Genomic DNA, 22782 nt, shown 5'->3' with positions numbered 1-22782 from the left:
GCATGCTTTCTATCATGCCTTTCTGGTGCCCTGCGAGTCAAAATCCTCATGTGCTTCGTTTGCAAGAAATGGCCAATTACTTGCTTTTTGTGAAATTCTACTCGCTTGATTTCTATAACATTGCAATATTCTCATTTTTCATGTATTTCTCTAGCTATTCTCTTTTGCCTTAGTGAACTTACCTTCTCTGTCCAATCTTTAAACTTTGATTTGGCCATTTACTCTCTATACCCACATATCTTCCCTGGGTGACCTCATCCACTGTCGTAGTTTCAACAAACATCACTTGCTGGTAGTCTCAAATCTATACATCTCTAGCCAACAGCATTCCTCTGAACTTCAGATTATATACTTAACTTTCAAATCAACATCTCTTCTCACATAACACTTAGGCTCCCTACCAATCTCATTTCCCCTTTTCCATTCTCTATTTCTTTAGATGGCTTCACCAACACAATCAACTTCCCAGGTACTCAGCTTAGAAATTGGGGAGTCATATTCTTCTCTCCCATCACATACGTTCAATCAAAAACCAACTTCTACCAAGTTTATTTATTAACATTTATTAATTATTCCTGAATCTGTCTTTCATTCACCCTCATCTTTTTTTTTTTTTTTTTTTTAACCACAGTCAGAACTTCCAATATTTTTTTATAGATCATGCAATGGCTCCCTACATCTTCTCTCTGCTTACAGTTGCATCTTTCTTCAATCCAGCTGTAAATTTGACTGTTCCGTTCTCTTACATTCTTCAGTGGTTTCTCTTCTTTCTTCCATATCGTGATACCCTGGATCTTTTTTTTTTTTTTTTTTTTTTTTGAGACAGAGTCTCACTCTGTCACCCAGGCTGGAGTGCAGTGGCACAATCTGGGCTCTGCAACCTCCACCTCCCGGGTTCAAGCGATTCTCCTGCCTCAGCCTCCCAAGTAGCTGGGATTACAGGTGCCTGCCACCATGCCTAGCTAATTTTTGTATTTTTAGTAGAGGTGGGGTTTCATCATGTTGGCCAGGCTGGTCTCGAACTCCTGACTTCAAATAATCCACCCACCTCGGCCTCCCGAAGTGCTGGGATTGCAGGCATGAGCCATAGCGCTTGGCACCCTGGATCATCCTTGATCCACCCTTTGTCTGACCCTTCTGCTTCTCTAGGTACGGCTCTTATATCTTGTCACTTCTGACCACATGTTTTATTTTACTGTGACAAAATTCCTTCTTGTTTTCTTGGCATGTATGTACACACAGAGAAACACATGCACCACCACTACCACTACCACCACCACCACCACCACCACCACCACCACCACCCCTATTCTGTTTTCTACATACTGTGACTTGGCTTATAATGTGCTCTTGGCATGGAAGTCACTTTTTTCCTCCTTTTATCTTGACAACCTCCCACACATCTTTTGCTCACGGAACAAGCATCACTTTACTCCAGGAAATCAAATCCAGGCTTTGTTAGGACTTCTCCACCCTGTTCCCCTAGACCATATGCAGGTTTCTATCATTTATCATGTTGTAAACTTATGATCTGTTTTGCATCAGTCTTACCCCAGTAAATTGTGAACTCCTTGTGGTCGGCAGTCACATTATTCAATTTTGAAATCTCAGTTTTTTATATAGTCTGCCATGTGTTAGGTGCCCAAGACCTTTATTGAATGAATACATTTAATAAAGAAATAAACAAATTCTAGTATTTATTAATTCACAGTGACCACGTACTTGTTTGTGTTTTTTTCCTCATTTAATTGAAACAATTTGGACATGTTTCATCAGTATGAAATTCATATAATTGACCACCAATATAACTTCATATGAAATTAACCATCAATAAAAATATGTCTAATCCATTTTAAGTTATTGTTTATGCAATCCATATAAATTTGTGTTTGAATTTCTGCAATAATTTCAACCAAGGAAGTAAAGTTCAAATCTTCCAAAATAATATGAAAGAAGTTTACAGTCTTTTGAAAAAATATTCAAAGGGTGAAAGTCACAGGCCCTGATAACTCTTCATGTACTATCCTTAATGTCCTCTTATCCTTCATTTCCCACATCTCAATTACTCTTATCTGCTAAACTCTCCTAAAATACTCTCTCAACCGACATCTCTGGGGCATTTTTCTTTATCCCCATTCCTCATTTATTTTTTATTTAGATTGTCACTTAGCAAGAGAATAATTCCTATTAAATAAGATGGGGAAAGAGCACAAGTGAGTGCTCAAATACCAACTTATCTTTAGCGGAAGGAGGCAGGGAATGTTTTGGACTATCTCATCCTGATTGCTGCCAAGCACTTATATGTGTGTGTGTTGTAACATTGCTCTCTCTGGATTATTGGTCAATTATTCTTTTATATTGTCACATAGAAGACATCTGTATGTGAATGTGCCCTTTCACTGGAGGTGACATTCGCATTTCCTCTTCAAAAAACAAACAAAAATCTGAATATGAAGTAAATTTGCAGAGGCCGTCGAACAAATACTATAAATTCAAGTGTGTTTAAAGCAGCCCTCTTGGTTTGTTGAAAGGAAAAATCTTGAACTCAGCACTTTGCATTCTGTCTTGTAGTTTGTTTGTGATTAGCGTCTATGTACTTTGTGCTTTATATATCAGCAACAGCTGTACACTGAGGCTCCTAGGGGAACCTCCTGAAAATAGCCTTGTTGCAAAAAGAAAATGGCATTTTTGAACTTTGGCAGGAACTGTACTCTTGAGCCATGTTCAATTTTAAAACTTGAATGGAAAAATCCACTGCATGGAGAAGCCAGCCAGGCGGGATCATGAGCTGGATCTATTGTTAGAAGAAGAAGGAGGTGCCAACAGCTCAGAGGGCTCTGGGGGCTCTGAGAGCTTATGTACACTGTGTCCTGCAGGGGTCCTGGACAAGGTCACTTGGATAGGGGCCTAACCACAGCATTATACATGCTCAGGAAGAGGCAATGCCGGAAATTTACCACTTGACAAAGCGTCTTTACAAAACCAGAGTTTGGCTTTGTGGTAGCTTCCTTAGGTAATGGCTTCACAATTTTTCAAAAATAACTTCATTTTCCTCATTCACTCACCAAGTAGGAATGTTTCTATTATTTGAGAGTCCTTTATAGAGGTGGAAGGTTCTACCTCAGTCAGGTCCTGAGAGCAGTGCCTGACTATCCCAGTCCCATCACCTATATACGGTCAATGTGTTGTGTTCTTACTATTGTCTGGGGTGGTGTGAGAGTCTCACTTTGCTTAGTCGTCAGTGCTGACGGCTGCTGAGAGCTGCTCAGCCAGCCACATCTGAATTGCAGTAGGTGAGGTTTACAGCCTTCTGCCCCAGTATCAGTCAAACGTGCTAAAAGAATGTCTGGCTCCGTGAGTAGTTATTTCTCAATACCTCAGTGTTATGCTAAGTTACTTCACCACAGCCGGGCAAAGTCTTCTATTTTCATAGCCAGATACTTTGCAGGATGTGAGGCTCCAGCATGCCAGGGCTAGGATGAATATTTGTGTCTGTCATGATTCAAGCTACCAGAGATTCTGCATGAATTAGAGAAGGGTCACTTTAGCCCGAGGGTGCTGTTCATGAGCCAAAAATCTCTCACAGAAGCCAGAAGCTGTCTCTGAAAATCTTGTCCAGAGCTTTCCTTACTGTAATAGCCATTTTTGAAAGGTCTGTGTCCTAAAGGGGTTGCATCACTCTTATTGAGTGACTCTTTTAGTTTTTCACAAAAACTATTGCTTTTGGAGTATTGGACGGGGTAGCAAAAACTTGATAGCTCTTCTTTGCGCTTAATCCGGTGCCAGCCAGTGTAGCCCCTCTGCCTCATCTTTCTCTACCTCATGGTGATTTATTTTTCCAAGAGCCTTTTTTTTTTTTTCTTTCCATATCACTTGGCCTGAATTGGAGCTACCCTAGCCACCATGGTAGATCTCCCAAAGTCTAAATATGAGGAAGAAGAGGTCAGAGAATTTATTTGAGATTCTACTTCCTGGTAGGCATGTAGGTTTGTGAAAATCCCTCCTTTTGCGCATTTGAACTCCACATGGGAAGAGAAATGCTGGCTCTATAAGTCAGACTGAAGGCCCTATCGCATCATTTCTGCTAGAGAGGACTAACCAAGGGCCATTCAGGGATTCAAGGTGACCCACCTCTACAGTCATGGCAGCTTCTTCAGGTTAAAACAAACAAACAAACAAACAAACAAACAAGCTTAAAATCGTTTAAGTATAGGGCACACAGCAATATACAAAGACATTCTATGGTATTTCATGAAAAATAAAAAGGTTGATTTGATCTCAATTTTTTTTTATATTGAGGACTAGTACTATGGTCTGTTGAGAAATATTATAAACTTTTCTTTAGGGAAGGTCTAAAAATAGAACAAAATCTTATTAGCCTAGAAGAATTTTAGCATGGTTCTGTTATAAGGCAAGTGAATGAAGGAAAAGTAGCTTCTGGGCCATTGTAATCAAGTGTTTTGTCTGCTTTTTAAAAGACCAGTCATTAATTGCTTAGGCGTGGGTTCTAAATCAGAAGATGTCAGAAAGTGAGCTCTCAGGATTTGCGTTCAGCTGCAAATATTGCAGCAATATTGGGTCAGCAGCAAATATTGCAATGTGAATGAATCTTCCATAAGTTTACACGAAAATTTTAACTTCTGAACTACTGTAATTACCTCATAACTTATATACAGTTCAAATCACCAAAATAAATGAAGGCAAGGTATTCTCATGCATTGTAAGAGTTTAGTTATGTTTACATTATCACACAAAGATTATTTTTTGTTTTTATTCGGCAGCCTCCACCTCAGATATATGACAAGCAGTTGGATGAAAGAGAACACACAATCGATGAATGGAAAGGTGAGTCTACTACTTAAAAAAGTATACTTTTTTATTTTATTGAACTCAGAAAGTATCAACAAGGCTTTTCCTTGTAAAACAATTTACTAAAAGATGATTTGCTGACTGCTATTCTCTTAGACCATTTTTAAAGCTCCTAAAACTTCATCTGTCTTTTCGTGCCAAAAGCAGTGTCACATTTGCTCAAGAATGAAAGTCATTTATCATTGATACCTTTTAAAATGGTACTGATTGTCAGTGTTTGTCATGGTAGGGGGCAAGCTTTAGTTCAGAATTCCAGAATACAACTTTCTATGTTTGTACATAAAATCATCATATGAAGCATGAAATTAAAATTAATTCTGAGATGGTATTAGACTTTAGAAAATAAAAGATAGTTAATATATGAGTTTACTCATTGGATTGATAAGACTTGAGAATTTAAATAGAAAATATGTGTATCTAAGTAGCCTATTTATTTCTTTAACATAAAAATTAGAATGAATGAATGCATTAATTCATTTTTCAGGAAAACTTTTCCAAACACATACTGCATTTTTAAGATTATACTCAGAGTAAAACAAAGCAGAAAAACAATTGACTTAAAAAGAATTGTTAAACTAACCTAAATCACTACAGAATAGAATAAATATGAGAAAGTCAAATGCAGATTGTAACAAATGATCAGATCAAAACGGGAAGAGCTGAAGGGAAGGAACATTTGAGCTACCTTGCAGGAATTAATAAGTGTAAATTAGGAAAAGAGAAAATATTAAGAAAATATCAGATAAAGGACTAAGAGGAAAACAAAGGATAGGATTAAGCAGAAAATGTTATAAAGATACTAAACAGGGCCAAGAGCGATGACTCACACCTGTAATCCCAGCAGTTTGGGAGGCTGAGGCTGGGGGATCACTTGAGCCCAGGAGTTCAGGACCAACCTGGGCAACACAGGGAGACCTACGTCTCTGCTAGAAACATACAAAAATTAGCCAGGCATAGTGGTACACACCTGTAGTCCCAGCTACTTGGGAGGCTGAGGTGGGAGGATCACTTGAGTCCAGGAAGTTGAGGCTGCAGTGAGCCATGATTGTGCCATTGTACTCAAGCCTGGGTCACAGAAAGTCTCTGTCTCTCTCTCTCTATATATATATGTAAAATAAAGAATAAAATAAAAACATTTTAAAAGATACTAAAGAGATTCCACTGGTCCAGGGATTCCAGGGTCATGTTGGTGAATATGGAAAAATGAACACATGCAAAAAGTGGATCAAGTGAAAAAAGATGCTGGATGTAGATGAAGAAGACTTGCTTTGATCCAAGTAAGGACAGGAAGGCACTCCTCAGGGGCTCATGAATAGGTGGGTGATAGGATATAACCATCACTTGAGGAGGACATGGACTAAATTGTGAGAAATTGGAGAAAGAAGTACATGTAAAGGATGATGATTATACAGATTATAAGCCATTGCAAAGCAAGAATGAGTAGGGCGGAATGATTTTTAGCTAAAGGGGACAAAGTAAACTGAACTGAAACTATCCAATTTAACTCTAGCATTCAGAAAGCCAAAAATGGATGCCAGTCTGAGAGTAAATGAACTAAATTTTTTAATGTGTTTGGTTTTTGGCAAGTTTAGATTTACAAGTCCAAGATATGAGTCTGGAAAAAAAAAGATGCAGTAAGAGATGGAAGTTGTAAGGATTGGTAATAATATAAAGTCATGAGAACATGTGCATTTCATAGGAAGTAAGTATAAAGAAAAATGGATGTTCAGAGCCATAAAAATTGTTACTAGATTGAGCTAGAATGTATTAGTACTTCCCCCAAAGAATTCAGAAAACAAGTAAAACATGTATTACTTGTTTCATTTACATAGAAATGTTCCATGCATGTAGAAATAAATGTTATTTATGTAGAAATGTATGTAGAAATAAATACTATGTATATAGAAATAAATAGTATGTTTCATGTACGTAGAAATAAATTTTCATGCATTGATTTCTTCAACTGCTTTACTGGATACCCATTTGTGCCAGGCTCTCTGCTAATTACAAGGCAATATAGAAATAGAAATAGAGCAGTAAAGGAATCTCAATTGATTTTTAATTTACTCAACCCCATCAAAACGTAATTATTTGGCATTAAGTAATGAATTTCCCTGTGAATGAAGGATAAATTTGTTTTCTATAATAACACAGCTGTTTCTTACAGAACTTATCTACAAGGAAGTAATGAACTCAGAAGAAAAGACTAAAAATGGCGTAGTAAAAGGACAGCCTTCTCCTTCAGGTACTCACTCTCCGTGAATAACCAACAAACTAGTACTTGTGTAATTTCTTGGCCTTTGTGTAGGGGTTGCAACAAATAACATAACATTGCTTAAAGGGCAGATGGACAAATATCACATGGTTGTTTCCCTATAATGACTTTAGTTTTATTTCTTTTGATATTCAGTGTGGCATTCATTCTGATTATTCTGATGGTAATGATCCAGCACAAAAACTTTTTCATAAATCATTTTAATAGTAATGAATCCTGAAGAAAATGTTAACATGGGCTAAAGGGTAAATGTGCCTCATCAAAAGTCAGAGCCATAATGTCCTTTTGACCTTCAAGTCAATGTGGAGGTCAGGAATTCTTTCAGCTGCTACCTCTTCCCTCATTCATTCTTAGTGTTTGAACTCTTCTCAAGGTTGATGTGACAATAGTTGAAACATCTACCAAGATGGGCTCTGGTTAAGGTCAGCTTGGAAAATTTTTCATTTGCTAGTTACAGAATCTAATACACAATTGTACATATATATTTTTTACTGATCCTAGTAATGTGCTTTACTATGACTTGAGACAATTTACTTATTAATGCTAATACATTTTTTCCTAAGACCTATGCTCTCACTATAAAGAGTTTTAGAAAATGTGATGGTTTATTTTCAGCTTTAAAAACTACATTCAACTCCTGCTAGCAAAAATGGGGGCTACAAATGCCTAGTTTTGAGAAAAACTGATTAGGGTGTTGTTTTCCTAAATTATTTTAGGAAAAAAGATGTAGGATGAAATAATTAATCAATTATTCATATTGACACTACTCTTCGAATAACTAATTTACACCCCAAACCACTATGATACCCAAACAGATGCAATTCAGTTATGACATGCTTTTCTCACCAGTAGACTTGAAAAAATACTCAGTTTTATCCCAAGTTTTTCCTTTCCTCAAAAAAGGTTAAGGGAATCACGGGAGTTGTTTTCCATACCACCCTCTCTACTCATTCACCCTCGCATACAGATTGACACAGTCCACAGAAGGTGCTTCAAACTAATCCTCATGTTTGGCCTGTTGCTCATTAAAAAACTTGAAGACAGAATCCAAAAGCCTCAAGATGCCACCTGCTAAGGCAGAACGACTCCTTGTTTTAAGAATTCCTATAATGACCAGAACGTATTGTCATGTACTCATTAAGCAGCAGAAATAACAGAATGTAGCCACAGGTAACCTAGCATGTTAGGCTGGGCCTGGACAAATTTTAGTAGAACCTATTCTATTCATCTTCAGTTCAAGTTATCATTACTTCATTTCCTTTTCATACCACCTTATCCCAAAAGACTTTTTATATCTTCCCAAAGAATAGGATCTTTCCTTTCTATAGGTCTTACTAGTCCCTGTATGTTAAATATTTGACCTCTTGTCTTATTATCCCTTATTGATTGTAATTTCATTGAGAAGACTGTATGCATTTATCTTGGTGTCCCATGTAGTGCCTGGGTGCTGTGCCTTGCACATAGTAGTAGCTCAATAAATATATATTAACTTGAAAATTGCCACTCAATTTCTCCCTCAGCATATTTCTTAGTACTATTCCAAACACAAAATTCAAGACAAGATCATGTAACTTTAATACAGTATACTATTCAGCATGTTCTTACACCATTATTATAAATATTTATTCACTCTATTAATCTCCATGAAGATAAACAGGCCAAGCATAAAGTATATAAATTCTTGCTATTGGCATTTTTTCATGCTTCATATAAAGGTTTGCAGCTTTCAGGTGTTTGATTTATTCATTTTGGGAAATATATATTCATGGATTTTTTTGCAGGCCTGCTTAGTGTGTTAATGATTAATTCTAAAATATGCAACTTAGGCTCTACCTGAGTGAGAAGGCTAAGCCACTTTTAACCATTCCAACTACCTTAACAATTAAAAATTATCTATGTAATACATATGCCCTAAACTATAGTTGACTGGCTTAACCAATTTATAGTTAAAATGATTGTGTGAAATCTAGGAAAAATATTCATGACTTAGTTATAAGTCATGTAGTATGACTTTCTCTTTCATGAGAAATCATATGTATACTACACATTATAGGATGCATTTCTGTATGATATATTTATGTGCATGATGGAGAGGCTCTAGGGCAGCCATGTGCTGGTGCTGACTCTACCAGCTCATGACGGCCAATTCTATACCTCTCTTCCCAACTATGCATCTATTGTTGGTGTGTTGGCAGCATGAAATCAGGCACGAAGGATTTACAACATGGAAATTGGCAGACCCTACAAATCAGGGCGTTTTTGTTGCCCCCTGCAGAGCCAACTGTTAAATTTTTATTGGCGTACCACTGTGTGTGTGCGTTTTTGTGTGTGTAATAAACTACGCTGGAAAGAAAAAGCAATTACTAAAAAAAAGTTTGAAAAGTCAGCTTTTTTGCATTGTTCATTATATTCAGCTTTTTTTCATTAATGTTCATGTAGCATATTTTATTTTGAAAATAGCTGTGGTATTTTTATAACACACACTCTGTTGGTATTCAGTTGTGGCAATACTGGGAATTCTGCAGCAAGGGAGTAAGTTAATGCAGTATCACAGGGGCCAAATGCTTCTAATACTGAAACCCATGTTATGTGATGCTTTTAAAATATAAATAGGAAGTTAAATGTGCATTTGCAGAATAATTTATAGGTTTGAAATTTATTGATGAAATTGTTGTATGTCAATAAGAGATAAATCTAAACTTCAGATACATTTCCAAATAAATATTTGTACTCCCTTCTGCTATCTGATTTCACTTGCATAGTAATGTATTTTCAAGGATGGCATAGCTGCTTGCTTCCTGAATTGATTTGTAACAATTGCTGAGGGACTAGCAGTCCATGAATAGAAATTAATTTTCTTCTAAAAGCATTTGTTATAGTACGTTAGAACTAGCAAAAATACAGGAGAGCATCTGATTCACCAATTCTCAGTTTGTTCACCAGCCCTCTTCCACCTGAGAAGTAAAGCTCCCAAAACTAACAGTGACTCACTAAGATAAGGATGCTGAACATCAGGATGGGCAGAGATTTTTCAAAATCTCTAAGTCAAAGATAAAGCTTCTGGGTGACTTTAATATGCAACCATTCTCTCCCCAATGAGGACCACATTCCCCACCATGGAAATATGTCTTAGGGTCACCAATATAGTCCATTAATTTTATTTACTTTTTATTAAAAAATCTCAGGCCCAGACAAATTGTGGCTCAAGATCATGTAGATAAAAACGACACTATTTTTTTCATTCTTGTGCTTTTTCTAATTCTGTGTCTACCATATTTTTTTGTTGTTGTTGGGGTTGGGGGATATCAGGAAAATCATTTCCTTTAAATAAAGCAGAACAACATTTTCCCCCATAACGATGTTTTTTGGTTAAATAACTTCTAGCTGAGAAATTTTCTTTAGCATGTGTTACTTCTTTCCATGAAATCTGATTTTTTAGGTAAAGTTGAAGGTAGCTAATATTCCTCATTTGCAACCCTATTTGCATTTTCAGTTCCTTTTAATGCCATTTTTATTGACAAAAATTTGTAATGATTTATTGATGGCAAAACATTTTTGATAATGTATATCTCTACTGTTTTCTCTTAAATAATATAGAAAGAAGAGATATTTATCACATTGACTGGACAACTGAACACTATGATCATATTCAATTCAGTTCAATTCTGTTTAAGAGATTTTCACAAACTGCTTGGCAGTAATTTAACAACTTAAAGCCAAGGCCCATGTCTTGTCCCTTATATTTGTGTTTGGGTTTATGGTTTAGAACTCCTGTTTATTGCCTACATGAAAATAGATTTGAATGGATCATCCAGCAGAAGTGGCTGCAGGCAAGGAGGCATTTATTATAGTGCAATAGAGGGAGTCATACAGAAGCAAATAGTTTTCATCTAATAGTGGTGGACTGGTGAACATTTAACAACTATATTAAAAAAAGAATTGACTAGTAGCACTGAACAATTTCTGTGGTATAAATATTCTCACTGTGACCAATTTTAAGCAACAATGTAACATCAATGGATGCAGAGTTGGAAAGAGATGCTAATAATTCGTTCTAAGAAGCCACTAAAAGCCAGTTCCAGGACACCATAGACAGTGCACAGTTCTCTCCCACCATCACACTGGATTGCAAGGAACCATTCCCATGAAACAAGCAGATGTCATGGGAACTTTTACAAAGGAAGCACTGAAGACTTCTCTTAATGAATTAGTGCCATATAAAATCAGAAGCAATAGTCTATGGATCCCTAGAAATACAGCTGATAAAGACTTTGATAGATTTTGAACTTTGAGTAGTTGAACACTAATTATAATTTGCATTCAACATTGATAAACTAGAGGGCAGGACCATTCCAACACAGAGGATAGGAATTAGAGAGAACCTGCTGATGAACAAAAGGAGAAGAAAGACAACTGCAACAAAGTGATTTCCTTTGTCCAAAAATAGCTTAACAGTTTCACTAGTTCGAAAGCAGGAAGGAACTTGCTTTTCCTCACAGAACCTATCTAGAAGAGTACACATAAAAGATACTCAATACTGTTTTGTTAACTCGAGTACTTACTCTGTGCTACTACTCAGCGGTAGACATTGTGGAAAACAGGAGAAATAAAGAAGTATAATGAAAGCAGTAAAAAGAAGCAGGGGAAATATATACTTGAGGTAATCCATAACAAAACTACATATAATAAGGGGCTGACTGGTATGGCATAACACTCGGAATATTCCAGAAGTGTGCTGAAAATATGCTGATTTTGAAAATAAGTGCAGTAGGAGTGCTGTGTGTTTTATAAGCATAGCCTGCAGCACGATCCTGTTTATGAAGAACTTATTAAAAGCTACTCTGGCTTTTGTTACATACATTCAATATTATTCGTAGATATAAATTTGTGTTTTGGAGAAATTTTTTCAATGCTCTTTGTTTAATTTCTCTAGTTGCCATTGTTGTGGGTTTGTGTTTATTTGTAAACATCAAATTGTTTTACTATAAGGGAGCCTTATTTCAGCTAAGCCTTATCTCACCCTTATTTGAATCGTTACTCAACTTTAATTGTGAAGATGGCCAAATAGGAACAGCTCCAGTCTACACCTCCCAGCGTGAGCGACGCAGAAGATGGGTGATTTCTGCATTTCCATCTGAGGTACCGGGTTCATCTCACTAGGGAGTGCCAGATAGTGGGCGCAGGACAGTGGGTGCACTGCACCATGCGCCAGCCGAAGCAGGGCGAGGCATTGCCTCACTCGGGAAGTGCAAGAGTTCCCTTTCCTGGTCAAGGAAAGGGGTGACAGACGGCACCTGGAAAATCGGGCCACTCCCACCCGAATACTGCACTTTTCCGACGGGCTTAGGAAACGGCACACCAGGAGATTATATCCCGCACCTGGCTTGGAGGGTCCTACACCCACGGAGTCTCACTGATTGCTAGCACAGCAGTCCGAGATCAAACGGCAAGGCGGCAGCGAGGCTGGGGAAGGGGCGCCCACCATTGCCCAGGCTCGCTTAGGTAAACAAAGCAGCCGGGAAGCTCCAACTGGGTGGAGCCCACCACAGCTCAAGGAGGCCTGCCTGCCTCTGTAGGCTCCACCTCTGGGGGCAGGGCACAGACAAACAAAAAGACAGCAGTAACCTCTGCAGACTTAAATGTCCCTGTCTGACAGCTTTGAGGAGAGCAGTAGTTCTCCCAGCACGCAGCTGGAGATCTGAGAAGGGGCAGACTGCCTCCTCAACTGGGTCCCTGATCCCTGGCCCCCGAGCAGCCTAACTGGGAGGCATCCCCCAGTAGGGGCAGACTGACACCTCACACGGCCGGGTACTCCTCTGAGATAAAACTTCCAGAGGAACAATCAGACAGCAGCATTCGCAGATCACGAATATCCGCGGTTCTGCAGACACCGCTGCTGATACCCAGGCAAACAGGGTCTGGAGTGGACCTCTAGCAAACTCCAACAGACCTGCAGCTGAGGGTCCTGTCTGTTAGAAGGAAAACTAACAAACAGGAAGGACATCCACACCAAAAACCCATATGTACAACACCATCATCAAAGACCAAAAGTAGATAAAACCACAAAGATGGGGAAAAAACAGAGCAGAAAAACTGGAAACTCTAAAAAGCAGAGCGCCTCTCCTCCTCCAAAGGAACGCAGTTCCTCACCAGCAACAGAACAAAGCTGGACGGAGAATGACTTTGATGAGTTGAGAGAAGAAGGCTTCAGACGATCAAACTACTCCGAGCTACAGGAGGAAATTCAAACCAAAGGCAAAGAAGTTGAAAACTTTGAAAAAAATTTAGGCAAATGTATAACTAGAATAACCAATACAGAGAAGTGCTTAAAGGAGCTAATGGAGCTGAAAGCCAAGGCTCGAGAACTACATGAAGAATGCAGAAGCCTCAGGAGCCGATGCGACCAACTGGAAGAAAGGGTATCAGTGATGGAAGATGAAATGAATGAAATGAAGCGAGAAGGGAAGTTTAGAGAAAAAAGAATAAAAAGAAACGAACAAAGCCTCCAAGAAATATGGGACTATGTGAAAAGACCAAATCTGTGTCTGATTAGTGTACCTGAAAGTGACGGGGAGAATAGAACCAAGTTGGAAAAGACTCTGCAGGATATTATCCAGGAGAACTTCCCCAATCTAGCAAGGCAGGCCAAGATTCAGATTCAGGAAATACAAAGAACACCACAGAGATACTCCTCGAGAAGAGCAACTCCAAGACAGATAATTGTCAGATTCACCAAAGTTGAAATGAAGGAAAAAATGTTAAGGGCAGCCAGAGAGAAAGGTCGGGTTACCCACAAAGGGAAGCCCATCAGACTAACAGCGGATCTCTCGGCAGAAACTCTACAAGCCAGAAGAGAGTGGGGGCCAATATTCAACATTCTTAAAGAAAAGAATTTTCAACCCAGAATTTCATATCCAGCCAAACTAAGCTTCATAAGTGAAGGAGAAATAAAATACTTTGCAGACAAGCAAATGCTGAGAGATTTTGTCACCACCAGGCCTGCCCTAAAAGAGCTCCTGAGGGAAGCGCTAAACATGGAAAGGCACAACCGGTACCAGCCGCTGCAAAATCATGCCAAAGTGTAAAGACCATCGAGACTAGAAAGAAACTGCATCAACTAACAAGTAAAATAACCAGCTAACATCATAATGACAGGATCAAATTCACACATAACAATATTAACTTTAAATGTAAATGGACTAAATGGTCCAATTAAAAGACACAGACTGGCAAATTGGATAAAGACTCAAGACCCATCAGTGTGCTGTATTCAGGAAAACCATCTCACGTGCAGAGACACACATAGGCTCAAAATAAAAGGATGGAGGAAGATCTACCAAGCAAATGGAAAACAAAAAAAGGCAGGCGTTGAAATCCTAGTCTCTGATAAAACAGACTTTAAACCAACAAAGATCAAAAGAGACAAAGAAGGCCATTACATAATGGTAAAGGGATCAGTTCAACAAGAAGAGCTAACTCTCCTAAATATATATGCACCCAATACAGGAGCACCCAGATTCATAAAGCAAGTCCTGAGTGACCTACAAAGAGACTTAGACTCCCACACAATAATAATGGGAGACTTTAACACCCCACTGTCAACATTACACAGATCAACGAGACAGAAAGTTAACAAGGATACCCAGGAATTGAACTCAGCTCTGCACCAAGCGGACCTAATAGACATCTACAGAACTCTCCACCCCAAATCAACAGAATATACATTTTTTTCAGCACCACACCACACCTATTCCAAAGTTGACCACATACTTGGAAGTAAAGCACTCCTCAGCAAATGTAAAAGAACAGAAATTGTAACAAACTGTCTCTCAGACCACAGTGCAATCAAACTAGAACTCAGGATTAAGAAACTCACTCAAAACTGCTCAACTACATGGAAACTGAACAACCTGCTCCTGAATGACTACTGGGTGCATAACGAAATGAAGGCAGAAATAAAGATGTTCTTTGAAACCAACGAGAACCAAGACACAACATACCAGAATCTCTGGGACACATTCAAAGCAGTGTGTAGAGGGAAATTTATAGCACTAAATGCCCACAAGAGAAAGCAGAAAAGATCCAAAATTGACACCCTAACATCACAATTAAAAGAACTAGAAAAGCAAGAGTGAACACATTCAAAAGCTAGCAGAAGGCAAGAAATAACTAAAATCAGAGCAGAACTGAAGGAAATAGAGACACAAGAAACCCTTCAAAAAATTAATGAATCCAGGAACTGGTTTTTTGAAAGGATCAACAAAATTGATAGACCGCTAGCAAGACTAATAAAGAAAAAAAGAGAGAAGAATCAAATAGATGCAATAAAAAATGATAAAGGGGATATCACCACCGATCCCACAGAAATAAAAACTACCATCAGAGAATACTACAAACACCTCTACGCAAATAAACTAGAAAATCTAGAAGAAATGGATAAATTCCTCGACACATACACTCACTCTCCCAAGACTAAACCAGAAAGAAGTTGAATCTCTGAATAGACCAATAACAGGATCTGGAATTGTGGCAATAATCAATAGCTTACCAACCAAAAAAAGTCCAGGACCAGATGGATTCACAGCCGAATTCTACCAGAGGTACAAGGAGGAACTGGTACCATTCCTTCTGAAACTATTCCAATCAATAGAAAAAGAGAGAATCCTCCCTAACTCATTTTATGAGGCCAGCATCATCCTGATACCAAAGCCGGGCAGAGACACAACCAAAAATGAGAATTTTAGACCAATATCCTTGATGAATATTGATGCAAAAATCCTCAATAAAATACTGGCAAACCAAATCCAGCAGCACATCAAAAAGCTTATCCACCATGATCAAGTGGGCTTCATCCCTGGGATGCAAGGCTGGTTCAATATACGCAAATCAATAAATGTAATCCAGCATAGAAACAGAATCAAAGACAAAAACCACATGATTATCTCAATAGATGCAGAAAAGGCCTTTGACAAAATTCAACAACCCTTCCTTCATGCTAAAAACTCTCAATAAATTAGGTATTGATGGGACATATCTCAAAATAATAAGAGCTATCTATGACAAACCCACAGCCAATACCATACTGAATGGGCAAAAACTGGAAGCATTCCCTTTGAAAACTGGCACAAGACAGGGAGGCCCTCTCTCACCACTTCTATTCAACATAGTGTTGGAAGTTCTGGCCAGGGCAATTAGGCAGGAGAAGGAAATAAAGGGTATTCAATTAGGAAAAGAGGAAGTCAAATCATCCCTGTTTGCAGACGACATGATTGTATATCTAGAAAACCCCACCGTCTCAGCCCAAAATCTCCTTAAGCTGATAAGCAACTTCAGCAAAGTCTCAGGATACAAAATAAATGTACAAAAATCACAAGCATTCTTATATACCAATAACAGACAAACAGAGAGCCAAATCATGAGTGAACTCCCATTCACACTTGCTTCAAAGAGAATAAAGTACTTAGGAATCCAACTTACAAGGGATGTGAAGGACCTCTTCAAGGAGAACTACAAACCACTGCTCAATGAAATAAAAGAGGATACAAACAAATGGAAGAACATTCCATGCTCATGGGTAGGAAGAATCAATATTGTGAAAATGGCCATACTGCCCAAGGTAATTTATAGATTCAATGCCATCCCCATCAAGCTACCAATGACTTTCTTCACAGAATTGGAAAAAACTACTTTAAAGTTCATATGGAACCAAAAAAGAGCCCGCATCGCCAAGTCAATCCTAAGCCAAAAGAACAAAGCTGGAGGCATCACACTACCTGGCTTCAAACTATACTACAAGGCTACAGTAACCAAAACAGCATGGTACTGGTACCAAAACAGAGATATAGATCAATGGAACAGAACAGAGCCCTCAGAAATAATGCTGCATATCTACAACTATCTGATCTTTGACAAACCTGAGAAAAACAAGCAATGGGGAAAGGATTCCCTATTTAATAAATGGTGCTGAGAAAACTGGCTAGCCATATGGAGAAAGCTGAAATTGGATCCCTTCCTTACACCTTATACAAAAATTAATTCAAGATGGATTAAAGACTTAAACGTTAGACCTAAAACCATAAAAACCCTAGAAGAAAACCTAGGCATTACCATTCAGGACATAGGCATGGGCAAGGACTTCATGTCTAAAACACCAAAAGCAATGGCAACAAAAGCCAAAATTGACAAATGGAATCTAATTAAACTAAAGAGCTTCTGCACAGCAAAAGAAACTACCATCAGAGTGAACAGACAACCTACAAAATGGGAGAAAATTTTCGCAACCTACTCATCTGACAAAGGGCTAATATCCAGAATCTACAATGAACTCAAACAAATTTACAAGAAAAAAACAAACAACCCCATCAAAAAGTGGGCAAAGGATATGAACAGACACTTCTCAAAAGAAGACATTTATGCAGCCAAAAGACACACGAAAAAATGCTCATCATCACTGGTCATCAGAGAAATGCAAATCAAAACCACAATGAGATACCATCTCACACCAGTTAGAATGGCAATCATTAAAAAGTCAGGAAACAACAGGTAAAAAGTCAGGAAACAACAGGTGCTGGAGAGGATGCGGAGAAATAGGAACACTTTTACACTGTTGGTGGGACTGTAAACTAGTTCAACCATTGTGGAAGTCAGTGTGGCGATTCCCCACGGATCTAGAACTAGAAATACCATTTGGCCCAGCCATCCCATTACTGGGTATATACCCAAAGGACTATAAATCATGCTGCTATAAAGACACATGCACACGTATGTTTATTGCGGCACTATTCACAATAGCAAAGACTTGGAACCAGCCCAAATGTCCAACGATGATAGACTGGATTAAGAAAATGTGGCACCTATACACCATGGAATACTATGCAGCCATAAAAAATGATGAGTTCATGTCTTTGTAGGGACATGGATGAAACTGGAAACCATCATTCTCAGCAAACTCTCACAAGGACAAAAAAACCAAACACCGCATGTTGTCACTCATAGATGGGAATTGAACAATGAGAACACATGGACACAGGAAGGGGAACATCACACTCTGGGGACTGTTGTGGGGTGGGGGGAGGGGGGAGGGATAGCATTAGGAGATATACCTAATGCTAAATGACGAGTTAATGGGTGCAGCACACCAGCATGGCACATATATACATATGTAACTAACCTGCACATTGTGCACATGTACCCTGAAACTTAAAGTATAATAATAATACTAATAAAAAAAATAAAAATTAAAAAAATAAAAAATCTTTAATTGTGACAATAAGAATGTGTCTACATAATCAACTCCAGCCAGGGTAGGAGAAAAAGCCTATCTCAAGAGAAGACCAAGATTATTATTAAAGATACTTAAAAATACTTTTTGGTTTGTATTATGCCACAATTTTATTTTAAAACTTCCAGCTGGTTATTTTCTCATAAATAAAGCATGCTATCAAAAATCCGCCTGGTTCCACTGGCTTTCTGGTTAATTGCAACATTCATTATATATATATATATTTATTTGATCTGTTTTTAACGTCCAATCCACTGACACTGAAACTTCTTATTCAAATAAATCCTCAGTATAATTGTATTTCTACACTTAGCAATGAACATAAAACAATTCCATTTAGAATAGCATCAAGAAATACATATTTAGGAATAAAGTTAGCAAAAGAAGTACAAGTTTTGTACTCTGCAAACTACGAAACATTGTTGAAAGAAATTAAACAGGATCTAATAACTGGGAAAACATTTCATTGCTCATGGATTAGAATATTTAATATTGTCAAGGGATGAAAGATACTCCCCAAATTGATGTACAGATTAAGCCAATACTTATAAAGATCATAGCTGTCTTTTTTGCAGAAATTGACAAGCCCCATCTTAAAATTTGTGTGGATGCAAAGGATACAGAATATCCAAAATAACCTTGAAAAACAACACAGTTGCCAGATTTACATGTTCTGATTTCAAAACTTACTACAAAGCTACAATATTCAAGACAGAGTGCTACTTGCATGAAGATACACAAATAGATCAAGGGAATCAAATTGAGAGTCCAGGAATAAATACCTACATTTATGATCAATTGATTTTTGATAAGGATGTAAAACATGGACAAAGAATAGCCTTTTCAATATATGGTGCTGGGATGATTGGATATATACATGCAAAAGAATGAAGGTGGGCCCCTGCTTCATATCATATACAAAAGTGAACTAAAAATGAATCTTAGACTTAAGGATAAGGTCTAAAATTATAAAACTCTTAGGCAAAAACATGGGAGTAAATTTTTATAATCTTGGATTAGAAAATGGTTTATTAGATAAGACAGTAAAACACAAGTGATAAAAGAAAAGACAGATAAATGCAATTGCATAAAAATTAAAAACATGTGTGCTTCAAAAGACCCCTTCGAGAAAATGAAAAGACAAACCATAGCATAGAGGAAAAACATTTGAAAATATATATATCATTAAGTAACTTGTACCCAGATTACATGAAGAGCTCTTACAGGCCTGTCACAGTGGCTTATGCCTGTAGACCCAGCATTTTGGGAGGCAGAAATCGGAAGATCACTTGAGGCCAGGAGTTTGAGACCAGGTTGGGCAACATGGCAAGCTCCTGTCTCTACAAGAAATCTTTTTTTTTAATTAGCCAGGCGTGGTGGTATGTGCCTGTAGTCCTAGCTACTTGGGAGGCTGGGGCAGGAGAATTGCCTGAGCCCTGGAGTTAGAGGATACAGTGAACCATGACTATGCCACTGTGCTACAGGCTGGGCGACTGAGACCCTGTCTTAAAAAAAAGAAATGAAGAAAGAAAGAAAGAAAGGAAGAAAGAAAGAGCTAAAGAGCTTACAACTCATAATAAAAAGAAAATAAAGCAATTAAAAAATGGCCAAAGGAGCTGAGTAAACTTTCGCCAAAGAACGTATACTGACAAGCACATGAAAAAATATACTCAACATTATTAGCCATCAGGCAAATGCAAATCAAACCACAGTGAGATACCATTTCATGCACACTAGGATGGCTAGATAGATAAAAAGACAGATAGTAAGTATTGGTGAGGATGTAGAGAAATTGGAATCCTCATACACTGCTGGTAGTAATGTAAAATGGTGCACCCACTTTAGAAAACAGTTGGTCAGTTCCTCAAGTGTTAAACCTAGAATTACTCTGTGCCCCAGCAATTCCACTTCTAGGTATATACCCAAGAGAAATGAACACATGTCCATATAAAACTCGTGCATGAATGTTCATAACAGCATTATTCATAATAGCCAAAAAGTTGAAACAACCTAAATATCCATCAAATGCCTATCAACTAATAAATAAAATGTGATGCATCCATACAATGGAATATTATGCAGCCATACAAAGATATGAAATACAGATACATGCCACAGCATGGATAAACCTTGAAAACATTCTGCTATGTGAAAGTGGCCAGTCATAAATGATCACATATGGTATGCTTCCATTTACATGAAATGTTCAGAACAGGCAATTTTATAGAGGCAAAAAGTAGATTAGTCGTTGCCTAGAGCTAGAAGGTAGGTGAGGAATGGAGTGCAGGGTTTTCTTTAGGGATGATGAAATGCTGCAAAATGGATTGTGGTGATGGCTGCACAATGTTGTGAGTATACTAAAAAACACTGAATCATACAAATTAAATTTCTTAATTATATATGTGGATTATATCTTAATAAAGCTGTTACAAAAATATATGAGCATCATTTTATACCTCAAGTCAAAACTAAATTAAGCTGTAGCACCATGATTTGAAAGGCATCCATAGTCTAGGGATATGTCATCCAGCAGACAAATAGTAAGAAAAAAGCAATTTCCCTCTGCTGGGCTCACAATTGATCAGGCCTTTATAATAGAGTCCTGTGTCCAGTTTTAATCTCTGTCTTTTAATAAGAATGTGGATAAATGGAAGAGAATTCTGAGGAGTCCATCATAGTGAAACTAAATTATTAGCAACTTATGAAAGAACATGAAGGATGTTGGTATAATTTAATCCAGAATCGGGGGTAAAAAACAGAGCAGGGCATTTGGGCAATGTAAGGGAACCAAGGGCTGTCTGCTAGGAGATAAAATCTTATTGTAAGGGGAAATGAACCAGCTCTGTACCATAGCTATGGGGGATATAATTAAGTAAAGTTGGAATAAATTAAAGCCATTCAAAGTTGGAATATTATGGAATATTATAACTTTACATTATACATTGTCCTGATAGTGAGAGTAATTATTTACAGAAAGACAATAACAAGAGGACTTTAAAAACCTTTTCTAGACACATTTAAGATTAGAAAGGATGGGTATTTTTAGGAGTTTAAAGAACATGAAAAATTCATAAGCTTTTCTGTATATAAAAGTATCAGGATCCCAAAAAAATACATATTAAAAGATCACGACCAGGGAAACTTCCAGGCAAAAAGAACGACCGGGAAGAAATATATGAAAAGTTTAACAGTTCTTACCATTTATTTGAAGATCGGTGCATATCATTATCTTTATTTCCTATATTTTTTCACATTTCCCATAGAGTACATCAATATATTTATAGTCAACAAATACAACTTAAAAATACATGGAAGATACAGGTGATCTGTCTTAGTTTAGGTGTTTGTGTCCTCTCTAGATAACTGACACATTTTCATCACACTTTTTTCACAGGCAAGAAATGTCTACTTCAGGAACAAGGATTATGTTAACCCCTCCCCTTCCTTAATTTAGTTTTATTTTGTCTTTCTGATTTATTAGGTCTATGTGATAATACTATTATAACTGACTTTGGAGTTATTATTTTTCATCAAATAGATCTTGCACACTATATTTGCTCAAATAAGGTATAATTTTAGTGAGAATTCCTCATCTCTTATTTGATTAGGGGATTATACTACAGATATTTAATAGCAAGCTATTTCACACAGCAAGTATGTTACCACTCAGATTGCTTAGGTATAAAGAATATACAAAGAAAAAAGTAAATGGATTGTTTCCAGGGTGCTCTGGTTTAATTATATTGCACAGTGCCTTTGGTTCATCTTTCTCTTGTTGATCCCAAAGCTACTGGCAACTCAGCTAGCCTTTACTGAGTGATTACCATGGGCAAGTTTCTTCTCAGGGTTTCAACCTTATATTCCCGCATAACAGATAAATAATTTTTTCAAGTTAATCTAAGTTAATAATTCGGAGTTCTTATTTGGAGATCCCAGGTAAGCAAGCCTGCTGGAGAGTTAGCTCATAAGCAAAAGCTGTGCTAAGGCTTCTCCTATTTTTTTTTTTTTTTGTAACTTTCATCAACAGTCCTACTTATGTCCTACTGGCTTTTCTATATGCATTTTAAGTTTGATGTCATTAATGATGACATAATAGTATTTACTTTATATATCTTCCTTTCTCTAGAGATGTGGTCCCCAAGTAATTCAGATTTCTGAACTTCACTTCAGCTTCTATTTCTGGGATAGGACCCTTGCATGTGTTTGTTTTAAAAGCTCCCTGCATTAAAAACAACCAGGCTCAGATGGCTCCATTAAGGGGTTTTGCTTATTTGTCTCCTCCATAAGCCAGAGGCTTTCAATGCTTGACTGAATACAGTCTCTGAGGAGCTTTTAAAAAATGCAAATGCCGACCGGG

General features: G+C 37.6%; 1 protein-coding gene across 16 annotated transcripts in view; it reads left to right on the top strand.

Annotated features, from left to right (window-relative positions):
- MAPK10 (mitogen-activated protein kinase 10) overlaps positions 1-22782 on the top strand; it is a 587630-nt gene that overhangs the window by 559158 nt on the left and 5690 nt on the right. For 14 of the 16 annotated variants that reach the window (XM_054553380.1, XM_054553377.1, XM_054553375.2 and 11 more), the window contains 2 exon segments: positions 4782-4845; positions 7037-7114. In XM_054553380.1, the coding sequence (XP_054409355.1) occupies positions 4782-4845; positions 7037-7114 (142 nt within the window). 16 annotated transcript variants of the gene reach the window in all.

This window comes from Pongo abelii, chromosome 3, assembly GCF_028885655.2.
Source record: "Pongo abelii isolate AG06213 chromosome 3, NHGRI_mPonAbe1-v2.0_pri, whole genome shotgun sequence".
Taxonomy (NCBI): domain Eukaryota; kingdom Metazoa; phylum Chordata; class Mammalia; order Primates; family Hominidae; genus Pongo; species Pongo abelii.
Note: the sequence above shows the minus strand (reverse complement) of the source record. Positions and strands in the feature narration are given on the sequence as shown.